This window comes from Choloepus didactylus, chromosome 2 (genome assembly GCF_015220235.1).
Source record: "Choloepus didactylus isolate mChoDid1 chromosome 2, mChoDid1.pri, whole genome shotgun sequence".
Classification (NCBI taxonomy): Eukaryota; Metazoa; Chordata; class Mammalia; order Pilosa; family Megalonychidae; genus Choloepus; species Choloepus didactylus.
The window spans coordinates 179,971,635-179,996,826 of NC_051308.1; the positions used below are offsets into that span (position 1 = coordinate 179,971,635).

A 25,192-nucleotide genomic window follows, 5' to 3' on the forward strand; every position below is an offset into this window, starting at 1 on the left:
ATATTATGACTGTTATATATGTAATAATGAAGATACATGGTATGTGTAATATATAATACTACACTACATAGCAATTAATAATTTGTTAAAAAGAAGTATCTCCTTTCAGAAAGCCTCTAAACCATCCCAACAGACAGCTCACCATGAATCTCCAGGAATCAATCTAAAACTAATTTTTGAATGTTCTAGGCAAGGAGTCAGCAAACTGTATAGCTCACTGGACAAACCTAGCCTGCTATCTGTTTTTATTTTTTATTTTTTTTTAATCTTCATTTTATTGAGATATATTCACATACCACGCAGTCATACAAAACAAATCGTACTTTCGATTGTTTACAGTACCATTACATAGTTGTACATTCATCACCTAAATCAATCCCTGACACCTTCATTAGCACACACACAAGAATAATAATTAGAGTGAAAAAGAGCAATTGAAGTATAAAAGAACACTGGGTACCTTTGTCTGTTTGTTTCCTTCCCCTATTTTTCTACTCATCCATCCATAAACTAGACAAAGTGGAGTGTGGTCCTTATGGCTTTCCCAATCCCATTGTCACCCCTCATAAGCTACATTTTTATACAACTGTCTTCGAGATTCATGGGTTCTGGGTTGTAGTTTGATAGTTTCAGGTATCCACCACTAGCTACCCCAATTCTTTAGAAGCTAAAAAGGGTTGTCTAAAGTGTGCATAAGAATGCCCACCAGAGTGACCTCTCTGCTCCTTTTGGAATCTCTCTGCCACTGAAGCTTATTTCATTTCCTTTCACATCCCCCTTTTGGTCAAGAAGATGTTCTCCGTCCCACGATGCCAGGTCTACATTCCTCCCCGGGAGTCATATTCCACGTTGCCAGGGAGATTCGCTCCCCTGGGTGTCTGATCCCACGTAGGGGGGAGGGCAGTGATTTCACCTTTCAAGTTGGCTTAGCTAGAGAGACAGGGCCACATCTGAGCAACAAAGAGGCATTCGGGAGGAGGCTCTTAGGCACAACCATAGGGAGGCCTAGCCTCTCCTTTGCAGCAACCGTCTTCCCAAGGGTAAAACCTGTGGTAGAGGGCTCAACCCATCAAACCATCAGTCCCCTATGTCTGTGGTCATGTTAGCAACCATGGAGGTGGGGTAGGCGAATACCCCTGCATTCTCCACAGGCTCCTCAAGGGGGCACTACATCTTTTTTTTTTCCTTGTTTTTCTTTTTTTTTTTTTTAACTTTCCTTTCTTTTTTAAATCAACTGTATGAAAAAAAAAAGTTAAAAAGAAAACAAACATACAATAAAAGAACATTTCAAAGAGACCATAACAAGGGAGTAAGAAAAAGACAACTAACCTAAGATAACTGCTTAACTTCCAACATGTTCCTACTTTACCCCAAGAAAGTTACCTAATATAGCAACATTTCTGTGAACTTGCTCCTACTATATCCATCAGAAATTAACAGACCATACTCATTCCTGGGCATCCCCAGAACGTTAAATAGCTTATCTGTTCTTCTTGGATTATTGTTCCCCCTTCCTTAATTGCTCTCTATTGCTAGTTCCCCTACATTCTACATTATAAACCATTTGTTTTACATTTTTCAAAGTGCACATTAGTGGTAGCATATAATATTTCTCTTTTTGTGCCTGGCTTATTTCACTCAGCATTATGTCTTCAAGGTTCATCCATGTTGTCATATGTTTCACGAGATCGTTCCTTCTTACTGCCGTGTAGTATTCCATCGTGTGTATATACCACATTTTATTTATCCACTCATCTGTTGAAGGACATTTGGGTTGTTTCCATCTCTTGGCAATTGTGAATAATGCTGCCATGAACATTGGAGTGCAGATATCTGTTCGTGTCACTGCTTTCCGATCTTCCGGGTATATACCGAGAAGTGCAATCGCTGGATCGAATGGTAGCTCTATATCTAGTTTTCTAAGGAAGTGCCAGACTGACTTCCAGAGTGGCTGAACCATTATACAGTCCCACCAACAATGAATAAGAGTTCCAATTTCTCCACATCCCCTCCAGCATTTGTAGTTTCCTGTTTGTTTAATGGCAGCCATTCTAACCGGTGTTAGATGGTATCTCATTGTGGTCTTAATTTGCATCTCTCTAATAGCTAGTGAAGCTGAACATTTTTTCATGTGTTTCTTGGCCATTTGTATTTCCTCTTCAGAGAACTGTATTTTCATATCTTTTGTCCATTTTATAATTGGGCCAACTGTACTATTATCACTGAGTTGTAGGATTTCTTTATATATGCAAGATATCAGTCTTTTGTCAGATACATTGTTTCCAAAAATTTTTTCCCATTGAGTTGGCTGCCTCTTTACCTTTTTGAGAAATTCCTTTGAGGTGCAGAAACTTCTAAGCTTGAGGAGTTCCCATTTATCTATTTTCTCTTTTGTTGCTTGTGCTTTGGGTGTAAAGTCTAGGAAGTGGCCGCCTAATACAGGGTCTTGAAGATGTTTTCCTACATTGTCTTCTAGGAGTTTTATGGTACTTTCTTTTATATTGAGATCTTTGGTCCATTTTGAGTTAATTTTTGTGTAGGGGGTGAGGTAGGGGTCCTCTTTCATTCTTTTGGATATGGATATCCAACTCTCCCAGCCCCATTTGTTGAAAAGACCATTATGACTCAGTTCAGTGACTTTGGGGGCCTTATCAAGGATCAGTCGGCCATAGATCTGAGGGTCTATCTCTGAATTCTCAATTCGATTCCATTGATCTATATGTCTATCTTTGTGCCAGTACCATGCTGTTTTGGCAACTGTGGCTTTATAATAAGCTTCAAAGTCAGGGAGTGTAAGTGCTCCCACTTCGTTTTTCTTTTTTAGAGTGTCTTTAGCAATTCGAGGCATCTTCCCTTTCCAAATAAATTTGATAACTAGCTTTTCCAAGTCTGCAAAGTAGGTTGCTGGAATTTTGATTGGGATTGCATTGAATCTGTAGATGAGTTTGGGTAGAATTGACATCTTAATGACATTTAGTCTTCCTATCCATGAACATGGAATATTTTTCCATCTTTTAAGGTCCCCTTCTATTTCTTTTAGTAGAGTTATGTAGTTTTCTTTGTATAGGTCTTTTACATCTTTGGTTAAGTTTATTCCTAGGTACTTGATTTTTTTAGTTGCTATTGAAAAAGGTATCTTTTTCTTGAGTGTCTCTTCAGTTTGTTCATTTCTAGCATATAGAAACATTACTGACTTATGTGCATTAACCTTGTATCCCGCTACTTTGCTAAATTTGTTTATTAGCTCTAGTAGCTGTATCGTCGATTTCTCAGGGTTTTCTAGATATAAGATCACATCATCTGCAAACAATGACAGTTTTACTTCTTCTTTTCCAATTTGGATGCCTTTTATTTCTTTGTCTTGCCGGATTGCCCTGGCTAGCACTTCCAGCACAATGTTGAATAACAGTGTTGACAGCGGGCAACCTTGTCTTGTTCCTGATCTTAGAGGGAAGGCTTTCAGTCTCTCATCATTGAGTACTATGCTGGCTGTGGGTTTTTAATATATGCTCTTTATCATGTTGAGGAAGTTTCCTTCAATTCCTACCTTTTGAAGTGTTTTTATCAAAAAGGGATGCTGGATTTTGTCAAATGCTTTTTCAGCATCTATTGAGATGATCAACTGATTTTTCCCTTTTGACTTGTTAATGTGTTGTAATACATTGATTGTTTTTCTTATGTTGAACCATCCTTGCATGCCTGGAATAAACCCCACTTGGTCATGGTGTATGATTTTTTTAATGTGTCTTTGGATTCGATTTGCAAGTATTTTGTTGAGGATTTTTGCATCTATATTCATTAGGGAGATTGGCCGGCAGTTTTCCTTTTTTGTAGCATCTTTGCCTGGTTTTGGTATTAGATTGATGTTAGCTTCATAAAATGAGTTAGGTAGTGTTCCATTTTCTTCAATGTTTTGAAAGAGTTTGAATAAGATTGGTGTCAGTTCTTTCTGGAAAGTTTGGTAGAATTCCCCTGTGAAGCCATCTGGCCCTGGGCATTTATTTGTGGGAAGATTTTTGATGACTGATTGGATCTCTTTGCTTGTGATGGGTTGGTTGAGGTCTTCTATTTCTTCTCTGGTCAGTCTAGGTTGTTCATATGTTTCCAGGAAATTGTCCATTTCCTCTACATTGTCCAGTTTGTTGCCATACAGTTGTTCATAGTATCCTCTTATAATTTTTTTAATTTCTTCAGGATCTGCAGTTATGTCACCTTTTTCATTCATTATTTTGTTTATATGGGTCTTCTCTCTTTTTGATTTTGTCAGTCTAGCTAGGGGCTTGTCAATCTTGTTGATCTTCTCAAAGAACCAACTTTTGGTTATATTTATCCTCTCTATTGTTTTTTTGTTCTCTATGTCATTTATTTCTGCTTTAATCCTTGTTATTTCTTTTCTTCTACTTGGTTTAGGATTGGTTTGCTGTTCATTTTCTAGCTTCTTCAGTTGATCCATTAGTTCTTTGATTTTGGCTCTTTCTTCCTTTTTAATATATGCGTTTAGTGCTATAAATTTCCCCCTTAGCACTGCTTTTGCTGCATCCCATAGGTTTTGGTATGTTGTGTTCTCATTTTCATTCATCTCTATATATTTAGCAATTTCTCTTGCTATTTCTTCTTTAACCCACTGATTGTTTAGGAGTGTGTTGTTTAACCTCCAGGTATTTGTGAATTTTCTAAGTCTCTGATGGTTATTGACTTCTAATTGTATTCCATTGTGGTCAGAGAATGTGCTTTGAATAATTTCGATCTTTTTAAATTTATTGAGGCTTGTTTTATGTCCCAGCATATGATCTATTCTGGAGAAAGTTCCGTGAGCACTAGAAAAGTATGTGTATCCTGGTGATTTGGGATGTAATGTCTTGTATATGTCTGTTAAATCTAATTCATTTATCAGATTGTTTAGGTTTTCAATTTCCTTATTGGTCTTCTGTCTCGTTGATCTATCTATAGGAGAGAGTGATGTGTTGAAGTCTCCCACAATTATTGTGGAAACATCAATTGCTTCCTTTAGTTTTGCCAGTGTTTCTCTCATGTATTTTGTGGCACCTTGATTGGGTGCATAGACATTTACGATTGTTATTTCTTCTTGCTGAATTGCCCCTTTTATTAGTATGTAGTGGCCTTCTTTGTCTCTCAAAACATCCCTGCATTTGAAGTCTATTTTATCTGAGATTAATATTGCTACACCTGCTTTCTTTTGGCTGTAGCTTGCATGAAATATTTGTTTCCATCCTTTCACTTTCAGTTTCTTTGTGTCCCTATGTCTAAGATGAGTCTCTTGTATGCAACATATTGATGGTTCATTTTTTTTGATCCATTCTGCGAATCTATATCTTTTAATTGGGGAGTTTAATCCATTTACATTCAACGTTATAACCGTGAAGGCATTTCTTGAATCAGCCATCTTATCCTTTGGTTTATGTTTGTCATATTTTTCCCCTCTGTCTATTAATATCCTTTATTGTACCCATACCGAATCTCTTTAGTACTGAACCTTTCTCCAAGTCTCTCTGTCCTGTCTTTGTTTCTCTGTCTGTAGGGCTCCCTTTAGTATCTCCAGTAGGGCAGGTCTCTTGTTAGCAAATTCTCTCAGCATTTGTTTGTCTGTGAAAAATTTAAGCTCTCCCTCAAATTTGAAGGAGAGCTTTGCTGGATAAAGTATTCTTGGCTGGAAATTTTTCTCACTCAGAATTTTAAATATATCGTGCCACTGCCTTCTTGCCTCCATGGTGGCTGCTGAGTAGTCACTACTTAGTCTTATGATGTTTCCTTTGTATGTGGTGAATTGCTTTTCTCTTGCTGCTTTCAGAACTTGCTCCTTCTCTTCTGTGTTTGACAGTGTGATCAGTATATGTCTCGGAGTGGGTTTATTTGGATTTATTCTATTTGGGTTTCGCTGAGCATTTATGATTTGTGTATTTATGTTGTTTACAAGATTTGGGAAGTTTTCCCCAACAATTTCTTTGAATACTCTTCCTAGACCTTTACCCTTTTCTTCCCCTTCTGGGACACCAATGAGTCTTATATTTGGACGTTTCATATTATCTATCATATCCCTGAGGTCCATTTCGATTTTTTCAATTTTTTTCCCCATTCTTTCTTTTATGCTTTCATTTTCCATTCTGTCATCTTTGAGGTCGCTGATTCGTTGTTCAACTTCCTCTAGTCTTGTACTATGAGTGTCCAGAATCTTTTTAATTTGGTCAACAGTTTCTTTAATTTCCATAAGATCATCCATTTTTTTATTTAGTCTTGCAATGTCTTCTTTATGCTCTTCTAGGGTCTTTTTGATTTCCTTTGTCTCCTGTACTATGGTCTCATTGTTCATCTTTAGTTCCTTGAGTAGCTGCTCTAGGTGCTGTGTCTCTTGTGATCTTTTGATTTGGGTGCTTGGGCTTGGGTTATCCATATCGTCTGGTTTTTTCATATGCTTCATAATTTTCTGTTGTTTTTGGCCTTGTGGCATTTGCTGAACTTGATAGGGTTCTGTTAGGATTTGTAGACCAATTGAAGTCCTTATCTCTAATTTATCAGATCTACAGCTTCGTGGAGTACACTTTCTCTAACTAACCAGCAGGTGGCATCCACGAGCCACCTGTTCTCCACAAGCCAGTTCTCCCCTGCTTAGCCTTTTTGGTGAGTGGGGGAATGAGTCTTGTGGGGTCCAATTGGTGTACCAAGCTTGCGTGTGTAGTTGGTGTTGCCTGCCCTGTATATGGGGCGTGTTTCTGGGCAGTCAGGGGGTGGGGGGTGGCTCTAACAATCAAATCTCCCTGGTGATCCTAGAGTTTTAAAGCTGCTGCAATAGTCTAATCCTTCAGTTCAGTCCTGCCACAGTTTGTCTCTGCCACTGACCCACAAGTCCTTGGTATTGGCGTATGGCTCCTGAGACTTGCAAGTGGGCCCCTCTTCCAGGCCGTGCACCCCGGTCCTCTGTTGAGGGATGACTGTGCTATGTCACAGGTGAGTGCCGTCCCCTCAGGGCAGTTCTGAGCTGCTGGGCTGTGTAGGGAGGCTCCCAGTCTGCTGAAATGATGGCTGAATGGGGCTTTGTTAATTCACACTGCTCTACCTTCCCAACTCTGGGACAATCAGCTGAGGTTGCTGGGAAGGCTAATGTCCATGCCCAGTTTTGTGGTGTGTGCCTGTTATTTGAAGCACTTCCATCACACTGGGTTGTCTGGGGCAGTTCTGGGCTATGGGGCTGGCGATGGGCAGGAGTGCTTCCTGTCCACCAGGATGATGGCTGTGAGCGGACACCCCCCTTTTCTTGGGAAGTTGTGGTGTTTAGTGAATTTTCTCAGCCACTGGCTTATTGCGTTTTGTCTCAGAGCTCTCCTAGTTCTGCTCTTGACTTGACCTGCCCAAATAGTAAGTCTTTGAAGCTTTCTGTATTGGCTTCTTAGAGTAATTGTTGTAGAAAAAGAAAAAAGGATTAAAAAAAAAAAAAAAAAGAAAAAAAAAAAAACAAAAAACGGGCCCTCCTCAGAGATCTAATGGGTTATTGAAATGCTAAGAGACAAAGCAACCAGGGCCATTAAGGAAAGGTCCACAGGGCAGAGAGATCAGCTTTTCTTCGGGATTTGCATATGCGCCTCAGGGCCTGAGCTCAGGCCTGAGCTCTGCCCTTCCCGTTTCTATGTTCACCAGAACTCCAAAAATCCTCCGCTTTTATTTTGGAGTTTTTCGTGTTGTTTTTTTTCTATGCCTGTCTCCTCTCTGCTGGGCTGGCTGCTCTCAGATTCTCTGGTGTCTGGTCTCCGTCTATCTATGGTTGGAGTTTGGATCAGCAGAATGAGTTTCTGATAAGGGCTGCCACTGCAGTTCTCCCTTCTCCTTCCCGGAGCTGACAGCCCCTCCTTCCACGGGACTGAGCCTGGCAGGGAGGGGCGCGGTCCCCTGGCCGCAAAAACTTACAGATTTCGCTGATATCAGCAGTTCCACGTTTTCATGAGTGTTGTATGAAGTATGCCCAAAGTCAGATTGCTCTGTGTTGTCCAGTCCACGCAGTTCCTGGCTTTCTACCTACTTTCCTGGAGGAGTAACTAAAACATACAGCTCACCATTCTGCCATCTTGCCCCGCCTCCTCTGTTTTTAAATACAGCCAGTAAGCTAAGAATTTTACATTTTAAAATGGTTTTAATAAGAGAGAAAAGAAGATTTGATGACCCATGAAAATTATATGAAATTCAAATTTCAGTATCCATAAGCACAGTCACCTCCATTTATTCACTAATAGTTATGGCTGCTTTTGCAATCCGCCAGCAAAGTTCAATAGTTGCATGGAGACAGTATGGCCCCCACAACTTAAAATATTTACTCTCTGGTCTTTAAGAAAAAATTTGCCAACACCTGCTCTAGGACAAAAGATTGTGTACTCCCTACTGGTGGGCACTCAATGTGCAAAAAACACAAAAACAGAAATCACATTTAATATGTCAACAAATTTCATTATATAGAATTTTTACAATTTCTGAGAAACAACTTTAGGTCCATTATCTAATCTAGTATACAAACCATCTTATAAGGGAACTAATATAATCTATTTTACCAGGAAGGAAACTGAGGCTCAGAGAGCACATGGAACTGGAACTCAAACTAAGTCTGTGTCCCTGTGTTCAGAGCTCATTTCACTACCAAGAATGACTTATTAATACTAAAGAAATTCTATTGTTGCCACTGCTATTTGATACAGGGGATTAATAAGGACATTAGTGACCATAGCTAAGAATAATAATAATATTATGCATGTTTATATTTATATAAATCAGAATACTAGAGAAGTATATAATTGTTTCAATTCTTTTTTCTTTGAGGGAGAACATTAAATTTTTCTAATTTATGAGAGCAAAAGTTTTTCCAAGTTTGTGAGAAGCCTGGAACTCACCAACATGTCAAATTCAGCATGAGCTTCTTTTTCTTTCAAAGGCCTTATTAAAGTTAAGTCCTTAAGAACATCAAACAATACTCTAAAATTTTGGTAATTTTAAAGCATAAGGATTAAAATTATCATCAAATTTTTAAAATAAGAAGGAAATATGCTTGGCTTAAAATAACCAAATCTTAAGAATTTTCAAAATTCTTAAAAACATTTTGTACAACAAAATATTTTATGACTTGCCACACACACACACTCATACACACACACCCCTCAGTGCCACTAATGATCTACTCTTTCTACATGTGAATAAATTTTACTTAGAAATGAAAGTAGTACAAAAACATTTTTCAAATCAATTTTAAATTTTGCTTCAATGTAAACATGACTGACAAATTCTTCTACTCAGACCATTAGATACATAGTGTTTAGTAATGACATTTCATTTTTGGTAGCCACACACGGTTTACAGAAAGTACATGATTCCTTTAACCTTTGGTACAATCAATTATTTGCTCCCAGATTTCTGTATGAATATACTAAAATTTCTCTATTCTAAATTGTGACAGGAATAACACCAAATGGGTTGCATCCAAGTTCCAGACTGTAACAATGTGAACTGTAAACTGACAGCAAAACACTGTGGGCAAAGCAATGAAGAGGGATTAGAAAACTTAGTATTAGCTTTGTAAATCATTTAATCAAATATTAATCTATAAAATTGTTACCAGAAAGAATCTGCCTTGCCAATCACAAATAATATCAAAGACCAGATGAATGTCCCAAACTGACCTCATCATAAGAGTCACCTGGAACATGTTAAAAATAGATTCCTGGGCCATCCATGGGGAATTCAGTAGGTCTGAGGCTAAGGAATCTTTGTTTAAAGATTAGTAGTTCTGAAGATGTAGTCCCCAAATCAGCAACATTAGCATCAAGCCTGGCTGAGGACCACTACCCTAGATGAATCTTATCAAGAGACAAATTTAAGAAGCATTTTGTGAACTCAAACTATTTTTCATATATGAGACATTACCAAGCAAATAGAAAATTAACAAGGATGAAGGGGGTGGGAAAGAAAAGAAGGACAGTAAACAAAAACAAAGGAACCTAAATATATATCATATTAATAATACAACCATTCTGAAGGGGGTGGAGAATGAAACTATCTTAATTAATTTTGGAACACAGTATTTTGACTAGGTAACCATTAGCCTTACTAAAGACAAAATGAACATAAACACATATTATATTCTAAGTAGTGTGTTTTTTACAGTAGTATGGATTAGCAATTCTAGAACTACTTTATGTATAGCTAGGACTGAGCACATAAATAATATATTGTAGAAAAGGAAAGACAGTTTCTAACTGCTGGAGAAGGGAGCTATAAATAAATAAATAGATAGATAGATTGACAAATAAATAAATAAATAAGGGGGTGGGAGGGGGAGGAGGGATAGAGTGGGCCCTGGGGTTATAGACTAGAACAAGAGATATTACAAAGAACATATATTTTTAATACATGTACACACAGACAGATATAGAAGCATAGACTTGTGTGTACATTGTGTGTGTGTGCATAAATATGTATAAGTAGCTTTGTGTGCTGAGAGGGCTAGAAACAATGACAGCCCGGTACCCATGAGCACTTAGCCCCCAGACACTAGTTTCTAAATACCATTCTCAAAAGAAAGGACTCTTTGAAGAAATGTCTGATTCTAGCATTAAAGCAGGATCTGGAATATATTGTAGTGCTAGAAATTAAGGAAGTGTTAATAATAAATAAATAAATAAATAAACAAACAAACATTTCAAAAGGACCCTGGAACCAGCTTGAATGGCCATATGTGGGACAATTTGAGCAATAAAATAAATAATGATAGAAAATGATTATACCCTATAGTATAAAATAAGAATCCATAAGTCCATACTGATAGAAAGAAAAATGGAAATGGAAATGGAAATGGGAAGGAAGGAAGGAAAGAAGGAAAGAAAGAAGGAAGGAAGGAAGGAAAGGAGAGAGGGGAAGAACAATGGAAAGTTCTTTCTTACAGTAGGATTCCAACTAAAAACTAGAAGAAAAATAGCCATTCAAGAATCATCACAGTAGCAACTGTTCCAAGCAAGAATTATCGATGGATGCTAAAATTAGTAGGCAAAAGAAAGAGATAAGGTACTATGTCATTTTAAGCTATAGGAAAGCCATCAAAGTTAACATGCCAGTATAGGACAAATGTACATCATGTGCTTCATGATATGATGCACCGAAAAGGACAAAACATCACGTCTTTGGTTTCCTGCCAAAATTGTATAACATGAATCTAATCGTGAGGAAACATCAACATCATATTGAAGGAAATTTTACTTTTTAAAAGTTTCAAGATCATAAAAAAACAAAAAAGAACGAAGAACTGTTTCAGATTGAAGTAGACCATAGAGTGACCTTGGATTGGATCCTGCACCAGAGAAAGAACATTAGGGAATAAACAGATTCTCTCTTAGAGCCTCCAGAAAAGAATACAGACCTGCTGAAAACCTGACTTTAGACCACTGAGACCCATATCATACTTCTGACCTATGGAACTGAAAGATAATAAATTTGTGTTGTTTTAAGCCATTAATTTTGTGGTGATTTTTTTAAAAGTGGCAATAGAAATCTAATACATATATAAAAATAGAAAGAAGAAGAATGTTAAAGTAAGTGTAGTAAAATATAAACATTTGGGGAATCTAGATGTAGGATATTGGGAATGATCTGTACTATTTTTGCAACTTTTTAACCAAACAGTATAGAGGAGAAACGATTAATGTGGCAGAAAAAAATAAGAGAATCCTTCTATCAACTAAGAGAGAAAACTTGATCATGAAGGAAAGATGGGATAATTTCAAAAACATATTCTTTGAGTAGGCAACAGGAGACAGGACTCGGAACACATGATAAAATGTTCACCTTATACTGGAACACAGGGAGTTCACAATAAAAGAAGAGAAGGAAATTACATGGGCACCAACATGAGCAGACTGGTAGATTTTGATGAGAAAAGCAACCATAAAAGAACCTCTACCTGCTCCTATTTTCTTGGCGAAATAAGACACAAGAGCATCCACAAAGAATACAAAGGAGAAACAGGTGCTATAGGATTGAAGAGAGAGGAGTTACAAAACAGACGCAGGGAGATGTAGATTCCCAATCAACAGCAATGGCCACTTGAGGTTCAGAGTCAAGAATTCAAAGTGAGACCAATGAGTGTGGCTGTATATTTTTTCCAGGCATGTGCTCACAGGTACAGAATAGGTAGAAAAGCAGACTTAACCAAGATTGAGCTTTTGCCAGGCAATTACATGAGAAAATATATACAAAAAGTATTTTTAATAGTTCATCACTGAACCTAAGCCAAGTAAACAAGGAAATGAGCATTTGACAATTGTGGCAGTTAGCATCTAAGATGGCTCCCAGTGATCCCCACCTCCTTGTGTAATCACTGCCTTTGAGTATGGGCTGGACCTGGTGATTCATATATAATGAACAGAACAGAGCAAAATTGATGGGCTGGCATTTTTGAGATCAGATTACAAAAACTGACTTTCAACTTGCTCACTCTCTCTCTCACTGGCTTGTGCTAAAGGAAGCTAGCTGTGGTGTTGTAAGCTCCCCTCTGGAGAAATCCACATGGCAAGGACCTGAGGGAAGACCCTAGTCAAAGCCAGCAAGGTACTGAAACTCTTGGTTCAGTGATCCATGAGGAAACGGGAAGCACAGGGACTGAGCTCGGAAGCAGATCATCCTGGAAGTGAGCCTTAAAATGCCTGTAGTCCTGCCTGACACCTTCATTGCAACTTTGTGAGAAACCCTGGGCCAGATGCCCCAGCCAAGTGCACCTGGATTCCTGACCCACAGAAAATGTGCAATAACAAATGAGTGTGGTTTTAGGCTACTAAGTTTGAGGGTTATCCATTTTATAGCAATAGACAATTAATGAAGATATTGATACCTGGAAGAGGGGTGCTTCCATGAAAAAGCCCTAAAATATGTAGAAGTACTTTGGAACCAGGTGGTGAACTGAGGATGGAAGGATTTGGAGAAGAATGGTAGAGAAAGCCTACATTGCCTTGGACAAATTGGTAGGAGAAATCTGGAATTTGAGGCTACTGCCAGTGAGGGCACAAAAGGAAGTGAAGACCTATTAGTGGAAACTGGAGGAAAGGGGATCTTTGTTGTGTAGTGGCAAAAACTTGGCAGCACTAGCATCTGCAGTTATGTGGAAAGCAAAGAATGTGCCCACTGAACTGGGAAATATACTTAAGGAGATTTCCAAGTAAATGCTGAAGGTGCTTCGGGTTTCTTCTTGCTGCAAGAGGCGAGAGATACATTGAGGAAAGAGATACAGTGAGGAAAGGAATGTCTAGCCTCTCCAGATAACAAATGATGCTAAAATTAAGAAATGGCTTCTAAGCATTTATGAAAGAAAAGGTAGAGACATGTGGGCTTTTGTCTAATAGAGTGAACCCCATTGAGGGTCACAGGTTTTGTGAGAGAATTATTATTTATCAGCAGGAACACTGGTAGATTGGGCTGAATGAAAGAGACAATACATGAAAATAAGCCGTTGGATGTCCTTCCCCCTAAAATTGTACTGGCAGGAAACAGGCTGAGAAAACTACTCAGCTGCAGGCATGTGCTACCTTTTAGGAAAAAGGAAGATGACTTAGAGGATGGAACTAAAAGCCCAAAGGGTTGAGCCAAGAGCCATAAAAAATTGTTTGTGAAGTTGGGGTAAGAGAGGGAATAAGCTTAACATGGGGAGAAAGAGGACAGGAAGATCAAAGAGTGGGATCTTTGAAACTGAAATTAGAGAAGGAGCACACTTATTGGTAATGAGAAAGTCTGGAGTATGTCCATGGGAATGGGTGAGCTAGGTAGGGTGATAAACAAAACGGTATTGCAAGTAAAGCATTCAAACAATGGAAGATCATACACATGGATGCTGAAATCAATATACTTATAGGACTTTACATTTCTTATAAACATTAGATTTTAGTGCTTGAAAAATATACTTCTTTATACATGTAAGTAAGCATTTGAAAGATTTCTCCAATGATTTCTATGATCCAGAAAAAACATTTCTATAGTAACCACCATTATGGATTTTCTCCTCCAGAGAGATCTCATTTGTTATATTAGCCACCTCTTCCTACTCATTTGAAGAGTCTTATTTAAATTATTTGGAAATATGTTGCCTGAAAATACATGCAAAAAACAGAATTCAAGGCAGAAATAGTATGTGATAATTAGTAAAATGGACATATTAACTAAATAGTACAGAGGAAAGAATGATCAATGTAACAAAAAATGGAATGTTTCACAATTTGCATGCATGACAGGTTTATTGTACTAATAATTTTATAAACCTGGGTTCAAAATAAAACCAGGTCAAAATAATTTGCTAAGTTCTCATATAAGAAAGTAGAAAAATCTGCTTAATTTATCATAATTTTCTCATTTTTATAGGTCCCATCATTTAGATGACTAAACCAAATAATTTTCAGCTGACTAAACTGGAGTTAAAAATCTCATCTGGTATGAAGTTACTATCCATAATTATAATACTATGATGTTTATATATAATATCTTTTTCAGAAAATGCAAACCTCAATACGTAACTACAGTCTATGCATAAAAACATTTTAAACCTTACACTTGGTCACAGAGCTTTAAAACTGAGCACATTGCCCTTGCCTGCTGACAGGATTTGAAATTCTCTGAAACAGGAATTCCTGTGAGACTTTTCGATCACCATCAAAAGCATTTAGGACACTGAAGGAATGTGCTAGTTCGCAAAGGAATACATTGAAAAAATAATACAGTACTTTTATCTTAGATAAAACCTATTTGGCTCAATGAAGCATGAAATTTCCTACCCTGAACTCAAATATATCTTCATCCACCAAAATGCATCCCCCTTTTCTCTCAATATCCATAAGGTGGGGCAAGTCTCCCTCACTTTAAGACCAATCGCCCACCTGTGATCTTTTTTCTGGGATTTGGCTATTCAATTGTTCCCTCTCTATCACATATCTTCAGTGAGTTCCCTTCTACTATATCTTCAACTTCTCTCTCCCTGCGGGGTCACTATAGCCCAAGAAATAACCCCATCCTTTATCACCCTTTAAATACCCACCTTTGCCATCCATTACTCCCTCCACCCCTTTCCAATCTCAACTAGGCTTCTTGGATATCGAGTGATTTATAACACGGTCATTTCTGTTGTGGACATGTGTCAAGGTTTCCTGGTAGTCCAGCATCTGGCTGAGTAATCTACCACCGTGTATGGCTGAAATCCTGGCAGCAAAGATCTTCTCAGTCAGATACTTCCATCCAGGACACTGATTCTAGTGAGAACTGTGCAAAGAAGCAGGAGCTTCTAGATCCATTCGCATTGTGGCATCCTGTGACTAGCGATAGAAGTGGAAATGATGCAACAGGGACACCCAATGTTTAGACTTGACAGCAGTGGCACCCTAGTTAGAAATTAGTTCAGTAGTCTAAGATAAGTTATAAATATTAAATGTAGAGCCTGGTAAACAGTACAGAAAAAGCTATGCAAAATTTCTTCCTAATAGTGTATTTATGTGTGTGTGTGTGATATGTTTGCATATATTGACTAATTTCTTCTCAATATTCTCCTTCCCCTTATTATTTTATATAAGGATTCTTGGTGGTGTTAACTTTACAATTTAGCATACAGAATATTCAATATTCATTCTGTAATGAATGACACTGTGACTGAATGTTAGTAGTTGATATTGTTCAGAGATTGATACTGTAAATGTTAATCAGAAATGGATACAATGACAATTGGAATCTCCTCATTTGGGGAAAAAGATATGAGTGTTATCTTCCTTTGTTCAAAGTATAGTTTCATCTTATTAGATGAAAGAATGAAATTGTATTCTGCTGGTATAGAAAAGTTAAAAGATACGAGGAAAGGTGTGCATGGATGTTAAATAGCAAAAGGGGTGAATTATGCTGGTTATTAAGCTTCTGTCTCTTGGCTTCAAACTCACCCTTTTATTCTCTGTTATGTAATTCTGGGGCTGCATCTCTGCAAACCACTTTTCTTTTCTACCACCTAGACTCCTTGTAAAATTCTACCATTAGGGAGCACTAGAGGGAGACTGGAAGGTAGATGGAGAAACCACCAACAGCAGTTAATACCATTAACCAAAGTTTTTTTAACTACCTTCTCGAAACCAGCCACAGTATGCCTCCTCAGAGACCCCTCAACAGTAGCCAGCTGGCATCCCCTGCTCAGAGATCTGAGTTTCAGCTCTGCAAGGTCCCTTGATCAAGTGCCTGAGGAACCAGTACCAACCGAGCAGCAACTTTCCTCAGAGGTCAGCTTTTAAGGGTCCTTCCTCCAAGTGTCTAAAGTCTAATGATTCTAATAATCCTAATTTCCCTTTGTTCTGGCTACCTCCCATTCTATTCCCCTGAAACATCTCTGGCTAAAGTCCCCATTACTTGCACATTGGAAAATCACTGGATATTTTTCAGACCTTAGCATACCTTTCTGCTACATCTGACACAATTGACCATTCGCTTTCCCCACCCTTAGACAATTTTATTTTTTCATTAGTAATTCTTGACTCATTAATACATTTCTAGAGGGTGAAATAGCACAACATTTAGACAGCATTTTGGTGATACATAATCACTAACTCAACAAGTAATTCTGAAGCATTTGTGAGAAAATTATGCATGAATTAATTCCTAGAGTTAGAATGGCTAAATCAAAGGGTAGTTATATTAAGTACTATTTGTGTACATCTAGTAAATGGCAAAGCCAGGATTTGAACCCAGGTAGTATGACTCTAAATTCTGTCAAATGAACTTCTACACCTGAGATTCTCAAACTGCAGTTCCACCAAAATCACCTAAAGGGCATTGTAAAACACGAATGGATGAGTCCTAGGGTTGCACTGGAGAATTCAACTTTCTAACAAGTTCCCAAATTATGCTAATCCACTTCTTGACACTACAGTGCCCTCACATTTTTCAACTCAACTGTCTCCTTCTTTGCTCCCCTCTTCTCTCACAATCTGGGTTTGCTGTCCCTATCTAAGCTCCCACACACCATGTGCTTCTATTGTACCTGGTGATTATCAGATATGTATCAGAAATCACAAAAAAAATGAAACTCTGTATCCATCTGTCCCAATCACTAACCTGTGAGCAACTAAGTGGCCGAGATCATAAATATTCATCTTTATATGGGCAGTTTCTCTATTGTCCCTCACCCGGTAGAATTTCAGTAACTGCAGAACTGAAAGATTTTTTCCATAGCATCAAATAGAAAAAGAATGAAGAAGAATTCTAAAAAGTAAAAACTTCACATAGAAATTTTGTCTATTATCACTGGAGTTATTAAAAACATGGATGATGTATTGACTGCTAGAATTATAATTGTATGACTGAAACCACCAACCTGGTTCTCTGTCTAGCTCAAATAAATGTTAGGCACATATACTTTTAAGGCAATTGAAAGATCACATCTTAGGAAAAACTCTACTGAAGAAGAAATATAAAAAAGTTTGTTTATTTTTCCTTTTCCACTCAAATATCTAGGATCCCTGAAATAAGTTCCAAATTCTTTCAGAATAAAGGTACATGCATATCCATGCCTTACTTCCTCAATCAACAGCAGAACAAAAGAAGAAACCCTAATGGAGAAGAATGTTGATATTAAAAAAACCCACAGACTTCTCCCTAGAGAAGTTACATAGAAATAAATGGAAACATAGAGATGTGAAAGGTTTCATAATCCACTTCTATATATGGAAACTCTTGCATTTCAAAAAGCACACTTGTATAGTGGAATACCCAAATAAATTTATTTGGTACTTACAGAATATATAAAAGATTGACCTTAAAGTCATAATTCTTGGGATTCTTGAATGATTCCATGTGACAAATGAATAACTTCAGGTCCCCTTTCACCCAGCACTGTATGTTCCAGTTTGCACCTGAATTAAAAATAAACTACATTTAAGCTCGAAAACAACTCAGTGACAGAAAAGAGCTAAATTATATTTACCAGTGTTCTGCTCCAACTTCCATTGCCCTTTTTGGGAGAAAAAACAGGCTCTAACTAGTGGTATGAGTTTGTCACAGTCATTGAGTCCCATTGGCCTTCAGTTTCCTTTTTTGTAAAGCAAGAGAACTGAATCCTATTACTGGTTCTCAACCTTTTTTTTTAAATCTTGACCCATTTAAGGAGGAACAAAAAAACTTCAAAGCTCACCTAGCCCACTTCACTCTCACTTTCAAAGGAATAAGCAAATTTAGAAGGGTATTTATACATCTGTTTTAGCAATAAAGACACAGTGATTCATATTTAAACTGTAATGCATGTCTTAAATTCTTGTTATTGTAATACTATAGATACCAAATACAACTGATGAAAGTATATTTCAATACACACTTAAAAACTGAACTGACAATGATAATGATAAACTATTGGTGATCTATAACTTAAAAAGTAAGAACAGCAGCAACTGAAAATCATGACTAATTTAAGACAACACTAAGAATACACAGTTCCCCAAACCTGAAGGATTTTCAGTCTGCAAAGAGTGAGAAAGGTGTTTCCTTTCTTCTTCTATTTTTTTAAGCGCCTGGGGTTCAAGGAAAGTTCTGCCATAATACCATGTGGACACAACATTAAGTACAGACACCTCAGCGTCTAAATCCCAGCAATAACACATTGAAGTATCAAAATACCCAGGTTTCAACAAAGGGTTACAAAATATACAAAGAAATAGGAAGCAATGTTCCAGACAAAGTAGAAGATTAAAGCACTCAAAACCATCAATAAGGATATGCAATATACCACAAAAAGATTTGTATTAAATGGTTCTAAATATGCTCAAAGAGCTAAAGGAAAACATGGACAAAGAACTAGAGGAAATCAGAAAATTGACAGATAAACACCAAGAGAAATCAATAGAGAGATGGAAACTATAAAAAGGAACCAAACAGAAATGAAGGCCATAGTAATAGACATAAAAAAGTTCCCTAGATGGTTCAACAGCAGATTGGAGCTGGCAAAAGAAAGCATCAGTAACTTGAAGATAATACAACTGAAATCGTTTAATCTAAGAAGCGTAAAGACAAAAGAATGGGGAAATGTGAACAGAACCTGAGGAACTTGTGGGAACTCATCAAGCATATCAATATATACACTGTGGGAGTCCTAGAAGGAGAAGAAAGAGAGAAAGGGGCAGAGAGAATATTTGAACAAAAATGGCTGAAAACTTCCCAAATTTTACAAAAGACACAAATATACATTCAATAAGCTCCAAGAACTGCAAACAAGATAAACCCAAATAGATCCATGCCACAGCATATTTTAATCTAACTATCAAATGTCTAAGAGAATTCTGAAAGCCACAAGAGTAATGTGTCACATACAAGGCAGCTGCAATAAGATTAAGTGCAGATTTAATTGGGAGCCATAGAAGCAAGAAGGTAGCAGAATGACATATTTAAAGTGCTAAAAGCAAAAAAAAAAAAAAAAAAAAAAAAAACAAATGCCAACCAAGAATTCTACATCCAGTAAAACTGAGGGAGAGATTAAGACATTCCAATATAAACAAAAGCTAAGAGAGTTCATCCCCTTAGACTGGCCCTACAAGAAATACTAAAGAGAGTTCTGCAGGATGAAAGGAAAGGACAATAGACAATAGATCAAAGCCACATGAAGAAATAAAGATCTTTGGTAAGAGTATAACACTGGTAAACATAAATCCCATTACTATTGTATTTTTTCTTCTAACTCTGCTTTTTACTTCCTACAGGATCTAAAAGGCATATGCATAAGATGTAATGATAAATTAGTGGGGTTGGACTCATAATGCAAAAACATGTAATTTGTGGCAAGAACCACATAAAGGTGGGGGTGCAGAGAGGTACAGAAACATGATGTTAAGTTGATATCAAAGCAAATGAGATTGTTAGGGATTTAAGCCCCATGGTAACTACAAAACAGAATAAGAGAATATGCAAACTAATAGAGTCAGAAAGTAGAGTACAGGTTGCCAGGGGTAGGAGAAAGAGAATGGGGAGTTAATATTTAATGGTATAGGATTTCTGTTGGGGAGATGGGAAATTTTTAGTAATGGAAGGTGGTAAAAAAGGTACTACAACATTGTGAATGTTATCAACCCCTCTTAATGGTGTGCTTAGGAGCGGTAGAGATGGGAAAGTTTATGTGGTGTGTATGTTCCCACAATTAAAAAAAATAAAGAGCAACTAAAGAGACAATAACAATTAAATGCAATTCTTGATCCTGGATGGGATTTAATAATGGAGGAGAAAAGACACAAAGGAAATTATTGAGACATATGAACAAATTGGAATATAAACTATAAGCTTTATATCAGTGTTAAATTTCTTGAACTTGATAACTGCACTTAAGGTGGTTACATAATGAATAACCTTTTTCTTAGGAAATTTACATGGCAGTATTAAGTGTTCAGGGAGCATGTGCAATCTGCTCAAATAAGCTCAGAAAATTGACAATCAGATAGATACAGAGATATATCAATACACAGATAAAGAGTAAATGTGACAAAAGGTTGAAACTGGCAGATCTGAGTATCTGGGGGACAAGGTGTATTTTGGAGTTCTCTGTACGGGATTTACACTATTTTTGAACTGTCCTGAAAGTTTAAAAGTATTTCAAAATAAAAAGTTTTAAAAAGTATCGAATGCTCTGAATATCAAATACTTACCTATTTGTTGAATAACTGAAGAATTTACTGTTGAAACAAATGTTTTCCCTTCAGCGTTGTCTGCACGTATACAGCAGTTTTTATCTTGCTCATTCCAAAAACAACAGTGGCAAGTTGTTTTCAATGATAAGTTAGAAAAGTAGGTACTACATGAATTATATTTAGCTTCAACAAGTGCCTCATAACATCCATTCAAACTTGAACTGTTCTCTGAGATTCCAGCAGGAAAAAGAAAGCCATAAGTTGTATTTGGTGGTATGCAAGACAACTTAAATTTCCAAGGAGTAACTGGATATGTCACGGTAAATGCAGTTGTCATATAAATAAATTCTGTTAGGACATTTAAAAAGACACATAGAAAAACAATCATTTTGACTAAGATATAAATAGGAAATACTTGAGATTAAACCATACAGTAATCAATAGTAAGTATTTAACTTTCTAAATGCTCAATCAGTTCCTTATGCATAGCTCTGTATTTCCATTGTACAAGATGTTATACTTGACAGGAGACATTTTTTAAATAGAAATAACTTCACTCTCTGGCATCCCTTCTTGGAAATTCAGACTTCATTTTTCCCCATCAATCTAGCATCTTACATTTACATTAAATGAACATAAAATGAACATAAAATGTAGTTAAGCATTTTTTTCCTTTTCCATAAAATTATTCTAACTTCCAAAATAAACGGGAAAAATCTGAATGAACAATATAAACAAATATCCAAGTGCTGTTTTAATATTTCTTAAAGAGAGTAGGATCAAAATTTTAATATTACTTTCACTGAGTGCTTTTAGAAAGGATTTGTCTTTGACATCAGTACAGCTGATGAGCAGCTGAATCTGCCCGTGGCCCTCCGGATATAAGGTGTGCTCTTTGTGCACTCTCCAAAAGATGACGTGTATCGATAGACTACTTACAAGAAACGTCTATTGCTTATTAAAAGCAATTATCACTTTTTAAACATATAAAAATTAAAAACAACTATATGCTCCTGTACAAAAAAAAAAAATTCTCAAAAGATGTTTTTTGTTAAATGTGTAGTTGTTGGGAAAAAAATAAATAAATGCTTTTCCATAATTCTTTTAGTTTTGAAAGTGACCTGAATGATTCAATAACTGAAAAATCAAGTTAAAAACATTTGGAAGCCATCTTATAAAATACTGAATTGGCTTTTTATAATATAATTTACCATAAAAATCCTATGCACTGTTTAATTATTCTAGTGTTGCCTCTTATAAACATGAATGCAAAGGGAGAATTTTGGAGGATTGTAGTAAATGTAAGAAAATATAAATTTTAAAAATCAATTCACAAATATAATTTTTAAATTATCAAAGAAATACATTCTTGTAAAAATATTCAAGCAATACATTGGCAATGACTATTGAGTTTGATGTTTCCAAACCTTTCTATGAATATTAATTAATGTTAATATAAATATGGACGAGATGCAAAAGTTAAAGCAAGATGATTAACATGACTAATATTGTGTCCATACTGATTAAAATTAGATATCATAACACCAAAAGTGGATTCACATTGCAATTATGTTCCTTTGGGCTTCAATCTTTCTAACATATGTTTCTGAACTCAGACTGTTCAATGAAAGCAATAGTTTATTTTTTGGTTTGCAAAAACATGAATATATAATGGTACTAATTTACAGCATTATATTTTCTAGCTGCACTTGGATGATTCAGTTGGCTGAACTGAAATTAGCCCAAAATTCTGAAAAAAGTATTTGAAATTCAAAATACAATAATGAACTTCATAGACATAGCAACTGTTGAATCAGTTTAATTAAAAGATTAGTCTATTTTGTTTACATGCTTCCTTTGCAAATGATCTTTCCCTCCAAATGAATCCTAAATAGCAAGAGGTCTAGCATGTTCATCTGAAGGCATATATTATTATCATGGTAACAATATCCCAGTATCTCTTCTGATTCACAAAAATTGACAAAACTACAAACCTTTCAGGAAGCAGATGTGAAACAATAGGTGGAGTTTAATAAAAATTAGATTCAAATATAAAAGAGAATGAATATACTGTTCTCTTTTCTAGTCCCCTGTGGCATAATTTTTTGGAAGTCTGTAACCATGGAGCTACACCGGTATTGTATATAAATATATAGATGGCTACAATGAAAAAGAACGGTATGAAAAGCAGAGATTTTAGGGACGTACATAAGAGTACCTTTATATTTGAGTAGCCTTGGAGATGCTCAGAACTAGGTGACACATAGTAATGGCTGTCAGATACACTGAGTTTTGTTAAAAAGAGCCTGATTTTAATTGTAAAAATTTGGAACCCAACTATATTTTGTGATTTGGATTTTAAAAAAATCAGAATACCACCAAAAAGCAGTGAGAAACATGAGGGGCCAATGTGCTGAAAAGTCACTGGCAACGTGTGACTAATTTCAAATAGAAGACTGCTATGGTTCACAGCAGTTAAGAACACAAGGCACTATAAGGACACCTGTAGGCTTTCTCATGAGACATTCCTGCAGTAGGTAGGAGGTAGGACTGGTATAACTTTGATTTCTGAACATGTTCTTCAGGTGGCATTCAAGGTGGCAATTTCTAAGGGATATGCTATCCCTTGATAATAGTCCCTTATAATACCATTCTCCATTTGAGAATGAACACTTCACTTTATGTTATAGTCATTTATTTTAAATATTACAAGTAAACTGCTCCTTGATACACTGAATTAAAAATTTTGACTATCAACTGTTTTTTACATATATACATATTTGTAATTCAATAATGTTGTATTTGCTAAATAAAATTAAAATATTTAAATGTCATATCTTGTTTCTAAAGATGTACAAATTATTAGAATGTGTACATAAATTTTTCATACTGGAAAAGAAAACAAAATTAAAATGCAAATGATGGTTTTGGGAAAAATATATACAAAACATAGTAAACTGTTGTAGCAACCCGTGGCCTGAGCAAAACAGGCCTGCAGATCTTTGGTGCACAGCAGTCTGCATAACCTAGGCAGCTTAATGTTTAACCTATTGTCTTTCTAAGCCAGTAAAGAAAAAAAGAGTAAATTGACCTTAAAATGTAACTTTAAGCAAGCTGGCAGAAAGTGAGAGGCTCTTAGTCTCACAAAAAGAGCAAAATGTAATTGTTCAAGTGTTATTCTAGTCCTTCCTGCACCACCCCCCAGTTCAAAGTAACCTGTTCCTGCATCTATGCTCCCCCCACTCTTAGGAAGGCCTTTGTCTTATACCCTTATAAAAGGCTTTCTGCCCTTTTTGCATCACTGGGTCGTCTTCCCTGCGAACACGATGCCTGCCTGGCCTGAGAGAGCCGTCATGATCTCTCCACAATTTCTCACCCTGTAAGTAAGCCCTGAATAAAAGTTCATGTATCAGAAAATGCTCGTTGTCTTCTTTGGCCTTTGGACTGGCATGGCCCTCATGGGCTGCAACAACTGTTTAGAGAAATGATCCACTACATTTGAGACATTTCTAAAAATCAAAAAGACCAGTAATATCAAACAATGAAATGTTCAAAGGACATAAACTAGAAAATCACATAAGAAATATAAATGGTTAACAAGGGGTATTCAACTAATAAATAAATTAAATTAAAATGAGATGCCATATTTTCCTTATTTGACAGGGGAAAACAAAAGAATGCATCTTTAAGATTTCTCTTTAGGATTAATTAAGCTACAAAAATAGCCGCCCAACTATACAAAGATGTATGTAAATAGATTTTTCAGTGCAGCAGTTTGTTACAGAAAAACAAATGTCCATTGATGGATAATTAGTTAAATAAATTAATAATTTAAGGTATATTCATAGAGTATACTACCATGCAACCATAAAAATAAGTACATCAGTAAATATTGATAACAAAAACTGCTGTCATAAACTGAAAAACTGCTAAGTGGAAAAAGAAAGATGCAGAGCAATACATATTGACAAACGCAACTACATGCATGAATGTGTGTGTGTGCGTGTGTCACAGACTCCCAGAAGGATACACCATCAGGCTGTTTCCAGGAAGTGGGGAAGGGTTTTGATTTTCACACTTATGCTTTTGTTTGGTTTGCACTTTTAATCATGAGTATGTGTGAGAAGAATTCTTAACTGGATGGAGGGGGAATTCTGTTAGACAATAAAGGGAACTGCATCTCTATGGGCAAAATTCCACACTTAGATATGGGCATTAAAACAGCAAATCACTTACCCCAATGTAACAAAGCCACAAAGAATTTTTGATAAATCATCTTTCTTTGGGAAGTAGACCTGAAAAATAGCAAATCTAAAGCAAAAACATAAACAACAAAAAACATTCTCATATATACACAAGACTGTGGAAAACGTAAAAGGAAAAGGATTATAAATAATTATTCTTTGTATTTTAATCCTCTGTAATACTCTGAAATCAGCATCAGAGAGGTGTCTCACATTACAGTAGAACTCAGTTTTAGATTGATTCCTGTACACATGTTATCTTACATAATTAAAATATGTCATACAAAAATTCAT

At 36.4% G+C, this 25,192-nt stretch overlaps 1 protein-coding gene across 1 annotated transcript in view; it reads right to left on the reverse strand.

The window, feature by feature from the left end:
- The window catches only part of LEPR (leptin receptor), a 66,590-nt gene extending 41,660 nt beyond the window's left edge, over positions 1–24,930 (reverse strand). Inside the window, exons 1-3 of the mRNA XM_037816490.1 lie at positions 24,891–24,930; positions 20,673–21,002; positions 17,786–17,903 (exon numbers count right to left, since the gene is read on the reverse strand). Coding sequence (XP_037672418.1) covers positions 17,786–17,903; positions 20,673–21,002; positions 24,891–24,930 — 488 coding nt within the window. The remainder of the gene's footprint in view (positions 1–17,785; positions 17,904–20,672; positions 21,003–24,890) is intronic.
- Between the last annotated feature and the right edge of the window lie 262 nt (positions 24,931–25,192).